At 34.9% G+C, this 8,237-nt stretch overlaps 1 protein-coding gene across 1 annotated transcript; it reads left to right on the top strand.

Annotated features, from left to right (window-relative positions):
- The first annotated feature begins 1,256 nt into the window (after positions 1-1,256).
- LOC132739137 (uncharacterized) lies at positions 1,257-6,638 on the top strand. Its single transcript, XM_060726792.1, has 7 exons — positions 1,257-1,535; positions 1,946-2,060; positions 2,691-2,810; positions 4,366-4,538; positions 5,451-5,531; positions 5,840-5,956; positions 6,428-6,638. Exons 1-7 carry the CDS (start codon positions 1,408-1,410, stop codon positions 6,615-6,617), a joined length of 924 nt encoding a protein of 307 aa, XP_060582775.1. The 5' UTR covers positions 1,257-1,407; the 3' UTR covers positions 6,618-6,638.
- Positions 6,639-8,237: the final 1,599 nt, after the last annotated feature.

Raw genomic sequence — 8,237 nt, 5'->3', positions numbered from 1 at the left:
TTCTTTGTCACTTAATACAGTTTTTATAAACCGCCGGGATGTATTGATATGGCGTTGTCCGTTCGTCTGTCTGTAGACAATTGGTCTTCGCATGTAGTAAGTACATGTATGTTAAATCTGCAAGCAACTTATTAGAGTAACGTCCCCGTATTAAAGCAATTTTAAAGTGACATTTGTTTCAGCATACTAACTTGTTTATTTTTATATCTGGCATGCACATATGTTATCTCAAAACATTAGTTATGTTCATATTTAATTGCAATCAACTCATTATTGGAAGAGTTATGCCCCTTTTCAGCAAATTGTCGGTGAAATTAATACTTTCCACAGAATAACTTAAAAAAGATTTCTCTTATTAAAATGTGTTTATATTTTACATGCAAGTATGTATTATCAAAACACTTGTCAAGTTTAAATTTGCTCTGCAGTCAACTAATTGTATTAAATTGATTTCTGTTAATCAAAATGAAATCAAATCATTATGTTCAATTATCTTTTACTTATATGCTAACTTGTTACCTAGAAAATAACTAGAATGTAATATTTTCTTATACATTTGATAGAAAGGTTATCATCTGAGTCATTTACAACAACAGGTTTGCTATCTTTCTTTAAGACAAATTTTTGTCCACGATACTTCATTGTAATTTTGCCGTCGGGTGTGTATTTCCCGCCGTATCGGAGCTCTTGTTGTTTAGGGTATATGATTAAATAGTATACCATGTTCATGTAGCTTCAGTACACAAAAGGCTTGCATGATATAATTAACAATAAATCCAGTTTTGAACCTACACTCATTCAATATTCTCTGTGGAATTACATGTAACCAAAAGAAAAAAACAGTATGTATATCTTTTCTTAGTTACTCCCACATTTGACATTTAAAACAGCCTGTACATATTCTAGAATAAAACGTACGTGTAGTTAATGTTTAAATTATTTTTGTATATAGCTTAATAAATGAGCAATCGAAACAACGCGAAATGATTGGCGTAGGAATATGTAGACTTACTAGCGTTATGAAAATGACGTCCCCTTACTCACTGTTAGTAATATTATATACATAGCAAGCGATCTGAAACTTATTTCATTGAGAATACATTTAAAATAGAAATAATAATAATGATAATAATAATTATTACTAATACAATACTTAACCATTTTAATAATAGAAATAATAGAAAGTGGAACAATTTTGACGGAAAACCTCATCATGTTTTGCGTATTTTTTTTATTGTTGACGTCAACGACGTCATTTCCTGTATACATAACATTGTGTAAGATAAGCAGATAAATATGTGATTTATAAATCAAACCAGAGGTTGTTTGAAATGTGGAAATTGTTTGAGCGTAGTTTTTTTATGAAATAAATAACCTGATATTTAGAAAAAAGTAATATAAGGGCAAATGTGCACGTTATCAGGAATAGCGGAGTCGACGTACAGAATGTGTTACAGGGGTGAGGTACCCTCAGAGCCCTATATCATACAAACAGGACAGCAAGGGCGAAGAGTGGAATCTAGAGTGCAAAACAGGTAACATCTATTCTTAAATATGATGATGCTTTTATCTGCAGCATGAGAGTTATTGTTGCCTTGGTTAAAACCCTATGGTTTCATTATTAATGTAACGTACAGTTATATTATAATTCAAAGATGAGGCAGGCATGTTAATCGAAAGTAGATCTATAAATGCCCGTCTACATTTTTTTGTAACGTTCCAATATGAGAATATTTGTTTCATGCACATATAATTTTTAGAATTTCTCAAACTAAATTCAAACATTGATTAAATATGTCAAATAAGGACGCTGACATTGTCTCTCAAACACTTCCAGAGAAACAAAACATTTTAGAGAGAAACAATTATATAACAACCAAATAAACAAACGGTGGTGTTGTCGTTATGCATGTTTTATTTTAATACATAATAACTTATTATCTAGGCAAAGAGAAAATGAATTAGTTAGAGTGAAAAGAGTAAGCCAGACTGTTCCGCGACCCCCAGAAGCACCTTTGCCCGTCAAACCACGTCCTGTTTCAGCGACCAAACCATGCAAGGTTTGTATACAAGTGTACCAATCAAATGTAATACAATAAAATGTGTGTGTGTTGTTTTTTTCTGTATAAAAAGGGAAAAAAGATAATTAAAAATAGATGTATTTGTCTTCAAACTTGAACACAACAATCTTTTAGGATATACCTTCAAGTTCATTAGACATTGACCTTCTCTCATATATGATCCTGACCTTGAAGGTCAAATCATTGAAATTTTCATTTTTTTTGCTGTTACTGGCTATATCTTTTGAATATACATGAATATTGTATGTAAACAGAATAAACTGTTCAGGAACAAAATATTCCGCTGATATTTTTAGAAGGCTGGGTCATGATTTCACACTTGCCCTATTCGTTTTCAATAAAATTTACCAACAAATTTCTTTCATGCTATAAGTATTCTGTAATAATTTCAATTATAATATTTATAAACTATATTTTCACAATTTACAGACAGCAAATATGTAACTTAATTTATACACTTTAATAAGCTTATACGAATAGAGGATAAAATGATTACTGTTTCAGTCAGTGTGTGAGTTTCATATGCTGAATTAAAATGGGACAATCTCAATGAAAATAAAAGTGCATGTCTTTATTAATGAATAGTTCGGCATAATTTCTATGTTACAGGTGATAGATACAAAATTTGGACCAATGGATATGCAAACAATAGAAACACTTCACAAAAAGTATAGATACACCTCGATTGCGCAGAAGTCTGGTGCCGAATGTGATAGACACCTTCCAAAGGTAAAAAATGTTTCAGTTTGTGTGTGCGCGCGCGTGCGTGCGTGCTCCTGGGGCGCATGTGGATGTGTTGATTGGGTGGGTGAGTGGGATTTGTAAGTGGTATGCTATAGCGATTATCGTGTCATCACACTAATATAATGTGGTTATCTATCTTATCATATGAAACATTTTTATATGCCCGAGAGTATTTTGGGCATATTATGTTATACCCCCTTGCGTCCGCCCGTCTGTCTGTCCGTCTGTTAGCAATTTGGTTTCCGGAGCATAACTTAAGTTCCATTTGGCCCACAATATTCAAACTTCATAGGATGATTGTCAATATTGGGTAGAAGACCCCTATTGATTTTGGAGTCACAAGGTCAAAGGTCAAGGTCATTATTACCTTAAAACTGAAAACAGTTTCCGGAGTATAACTTAAGTTCCATTTGGCCCACAATATTCAAACTTCATAGGATAATTGTCAATATTGGGTAGAATACCCCTATCGATTTTGGGGTCACAAGGTCAAAGGTCAAGGTCACTATTACCTTAATACTGAAAAGAGTTTCCGGAGCATAACTTAAGTTCCATTTGGCCCACAATATTCAAACTTCATAGGATGATTGTCCATATTGGGTTGAAGACCCCTTTTGATTTTGAGGTCACAAGGTCAAAGGTCAAGGTCACTATTACCTTAAAACTGAAAACAGTTTCCGGAACATAACTTAAGTTCCATTTGGCCCACAATATTCAAACTTCATAGGATGAGTGTGCATATTGGGTGAAAGAACCCTATTGATTTTGAGGTCACAAGGTCAAAGGTCAAGGTCACTATTACCTTAAAACTGAAAACATTTTCTGAAGCATAACTTAAGTTCCATTTGGCCCACAATATTAAAACTTCATAGGATGATTGTCCATATTGGATAGAAGACCCCTATTGATTTTTTGTTTTTTAGGATGATTGTCCATATTGGGTAGAGGACCCATATTGATTTTTGGGTCACATGGTCAAAGGTCAAGGTCACTTTTACCTTAAAACTGAAAACAGTTTCCGCTCAATAACTTAAGTATTAATCAACCTACAGCTGTAAAATTTTATAGGATGAACAGCTAATTCCCATGTCTTACGAATGCTTCATCCTTACTAAAGAAAAAACACTTTCGGGCATATAATACTCCGCCTAGCGGTGCTCTTGTTCCAAGTTGTAACTGCTATTTAACACACATGAATAATGTTGTACGTAAACAGAATAAAATGTTCCGGAAAACAAAATGTTATGCTGTTATTTTAAGTAGGATTTTAACCGATTAGCAACATGTATGCGCCATTCACTTTTATGGCAATATACTTCCAGTTTTCTTTGGAAGTATTCGTTTTTAAAATTCAAACACTATTTTGCCGCAGATATATATAAATTTATACACTTTAAATAAAGTTAAACTTAGAGCAATAAACATATTCTGCAACATAAATATTGATCAAATAAAAATTACCGTATGTATAGCACACACTGACACACACAATACAATATGCATGTATATTTGGAAGAAAAATTTTTTTTATGGTTTAAAGCCCGATCCCCCAACCTCCCTGGAACCAAAGGCCGACATGGTCAGACTGCAAGCAAAGAGATACGAACCTAGGTCTGAGGAATGGCAAGATGCCGTGTTGTGGGACAGACTTCAGTCAAGACTTCCAACAAACCGACCCAAGAGTCCACAAAGGGAAAGAATATTGAGCATACGGTAATTGTGCGATTTTATTGTAGTTATTTGAACAAACGAGTAAAAGAAGTGTTTAATTAAGGTATATTTTCTATCACTCATCGACTTTATATTGCGATGCTTCAGACATACACCCGTGTACAATGAAAGCCCATCGATCTGATTAAAATCCCCTCCTAATGAACGCTATGCTAATGAATCTGACAATCACCGATAGGAGGTCACCTCGTGTCTTTTTCACTCAGCCAATCAGGGACCGCTATATATCGCGTTCTTGAGTAAACTCTTTAGTAAGATTGGTGACCAGGCGAACACACTAGTGTGTTAAAGATCGGTTGAAGCAGATACCGCGGTGGCGTGATCGGTTTGTTTAGGAATCTACCATGAATAAATCCTTTGCTATAATGTTTGACCTTTTTACCCCCACTCTAGGCGGGGGAGGGGGTGGGGGCATTTAGATTCGGCCTTGTCCGTCCATGTACATGCGTGCGTGTATGTGCGCTCCATGTTGTGTCACATGTAGCTCTAAACTGTGCTTATGCTAGAGTCATCAAACTTTACAGGTCGAACGGCGCCGACGGCTCAGAGGCGAGTTGGTGCGTCGCCCGGGCTGTTCATTTATTCAGTATTTGTAGATAATTGCCCTTTCCTGAGTAAAATTTGCAATTTTCAACATGTGTCCTGTGTCAAAAGTATTTGACCTAGAGTCATTAGACTTTACAAGAATGTTGGTCAGCAAGTGTAGCTATGCCTTTGGGGTTTTGCTTATTTTCTTTTAAGCATTCTTTAGGATATAACATTAAGATAGTAGAATTTACTTTATTTGCCTGTCTGTCATACTGTCCTGCTGTTCGTCAGTAGAAGAACAAAACATGTGAAATGTTGGGGCATTAGTATCTTATGGAAATACATTTCTCTTTTTTTATTTTCCAGACAACTACCAAATTGTTTGGACGAAGGGCGACAAAACCGGATAATGAATCTTGTGAAAACTGACGGGCTGGCTAACGTATTGTAAGTACTATATGATAAAAAAAACCCCAAAATAGATCAGTTAAAATACACGTGAGTTTACGTTTGATCGATATCACACGTTTAATGCAACATATTGAGACTCATTTGACTTAATCGTGATTTCTTGAATGAATGAATGAATGAATGAATGAATGAATGAATGAATGAATGAATGTCATATGTAAATAGTTGTTGGACAAATACTTTTGAATAAAACAAAATTTAATCTTAAACGGGATTTGACTTCTAAATACATACTAACATTATGATTTACTTTATCAAATTCATAAGAGCAGCTGTATTTTCAGTGTAAGGAAATGCCCCGGATATGCTGGTTACAATCCCCTATGTCCACCAGAAACAGAGTTAAACGATAAGAAAAATACCCTGGGATCTTCAACCACCGCCATGTCAGTGTATTACAGGTAAAATATCAATTCAGTAAAAAGTATTTTACCAAAGATTTTTTTTCTAACTACATCTTTTTTTTTAATTTAAAATTTGTTTGTATGTAAAGTTAATTATTTTGTTGAAGACGTTTAGATACATTTGTGCATATGATTAATTGAAAGGATTCTACATTGTATTCAAAAATGCAAAATGAAAGTGTTTTTACATAAATGACCCAAAGTATTACGACATAAGAAAAGAAACCGAGAAAGTGTATTTATAATATAGACAACGTTCATGTCCGCTCACCAATTTCCGGGAGTTTCTGAAAGTAATGAAAGCCGTATATCTCGATGGATAAAACACTTTAATATTAATGATTAGAAATAAACCTTATTAGTTAATATAACAACAGGATACATATTCCAAACAACCTAAATTAAACAGTAATTGACATATACAAAGTTCTTGAACTCCCTGTTTTTATATATATATAATATTTCTAGACAATTTCCTGACACTGTGTATCAGAATCCGAAGTTCGCAAGACGAGGCGTCTTTTCAAAGACGATTACCCTTACTTACCCATATAACCCGTTCAACAAGATCGGCCTGGAGATCAGCCCAGGGAAAAAAGGCCTTTATTCATCAGATGAGCCTTTCTTGGGACTAGTTGGTTTAAATTTGAAAGTTTGAACAAATAAATTATATATTTTACCTCTGTATTTTTGTTACTATTTTTGCTTATTTAAACACAATAAGCTTATTTCAACTTTATCAAATCAATGTGATAATCGTTGAAACGTACAAAGGATTATTTCAGATTGTACATATTATTCCTGTCTAGTTTTGAAAAAAAACACATGTTACTTACGAGTTTCAAAAGATCGATTGCAGATTGTACTATTGTGATGACTTCATGCCGTCTGCAATCATTTCGTGGATACGACAACAGTTGAATCAAACCAAACAGAACTTAATCAATCATGCCTTGTTGAATGCAACGAGCTTATGTTTGAGGTAAAGAAATAGACAGATTTAGCATATTCTACACGGTAGCAGTTTCAAATTTTGAGCATTTTTAAACCAAACGTTCAAAGATGTAACAAAAGGAGATCTTCAACCTAATCTTGTCATTGTTTCCAGAGATATAGCTTCGCAAACTGTGTTCTTACGTCTGTAAACTCGTACTGTAAACATATAAGAATCTTACACTGGCTGCCGGTACAGACCGGAATAACTAGCTCGAGGGTGACTGTTTACGGCGGTAACGAGGCTCTGCCGAGATTCCGCTAAACAGTTACCCGGTGTTTGATTCTTTTTCTTGCATATAAAGTATCAATTATTTTCAGAACAGAACTACGAAAACTAATATTCTCATTACGCACCTTTTTCTTATAGTAGCGTATGAACGTACAACTTCATTCATAACAGTTAAGTGACGTTAAGAACGCAATTCATTCATAAAAGGCGCGCAGCAATGACGTCATTTTAAAGCACGCGAATTGTCTTACATGGGGTTGTAAGACAGGGTTTTCTAGCACCGGTGTAAACGGTAGATAATCCTTTCTTGCATCTTAGACATGAATAAACGGTAGATAATCCTGTCTGAGATGCAAGAAAGGAATTTCTTGCATCTCAGACAGGATTATCTACCGTTTACACCGGTGCTAGAAAACCCCATGTAAGACAAGTCGCGTGCTCTTAATGACGTCAATGACGCGCGACTTTTATGAATGACGTCATTTTTCCGTTATGAATGATGTTCATACGCTACTATAAGAAAAAAGTGCGTAATGAGAATATCAGTTTTCATAATTTCTGTTCCTAAAACAATTGACATGTAATATGCAAGAAAAAGAATCAAACACCGGCTGTCGGTACAGACGGGAATATCTAGCTCTCGGGTAACTGTTTAGCGGAAAACTCGGCAGAGAGCTGTAAACTCGTTACCGCTGTAAACAGTTTACCCTCGAGCTAGATATTCCGGTCTGTACCGGCAGCCGGTGTAAGATTCTTATAATCTACCGTTTACACCGGTGCTAGAAAACTCTGTCTTACACCCACCATGTAAGACAAGTCGCGTACGTGCTTTAAATGACGTCATTGACGCGCGACTTTTATGAATGAATCGCGTTCTTAGGATGACGTCATTTTTCCGTTATGAATGAAGTTGTATGTTCATACGCTACTATAAGAAAAAAGTGCGTAATGAGAATATCAGTTTTCATAATTGCTGTTCCAAAAGAAATTGACATGTAATATGCAAGAAAAAGAATCAAACACCGGCTGTCGGTACAGACGGGAATATCTAGC

This window comes from Ruditapes philippinarum, unplaced genomic scaffold, assembly GCF_026571515.1.
Source record: "Ruditapes philippinarum isolate M1 unplaced genomic scaffold, ASM2657151v2 ctg1496_1_1_1_1, whole genome shotgun sequence".
In the NCBI taxonomy this organism is placed as follows: domain Eukaryota; kingdom Metazoa; phylum Mollusca; class Bivalvia; order Venerida; family Veneridae; genus Ruditapes; species Ruditapes philippinarum.
The sequence above is the reverse complement of the archived record's forward strand: the minus strand, read 5'-3'. Positions and strand labels throughout refer to the sequence as shown.

What these genes read in the sequence shown, in the direction of transcription:
- LOC132739137 (XM_060726792.1), top strand. Translation starts at nt 1,408, where the DNA reads ATGTGCACGTTATCAGGAATAGCGGAGTCGACGTACAGAATGTGTTAC. An exon ending in GAAAGAATATTGAGCATACG is followed by an intron (nt 4,539 to 5,450) that starts GTAATTGTGCGA and finishes TTTATTTTCCAG; the next exon opens with ACAACTACCAAATTGTTTGG. An exon ending in GACGGGCTGGCTAACGTATT is followed by an intron (nt 5,532 to 5,839) that starts GTAAGTACTATA and finishes CTGTATTTTCAG; the next exon opens with TGTAAGGAAATGCCCCGGAT.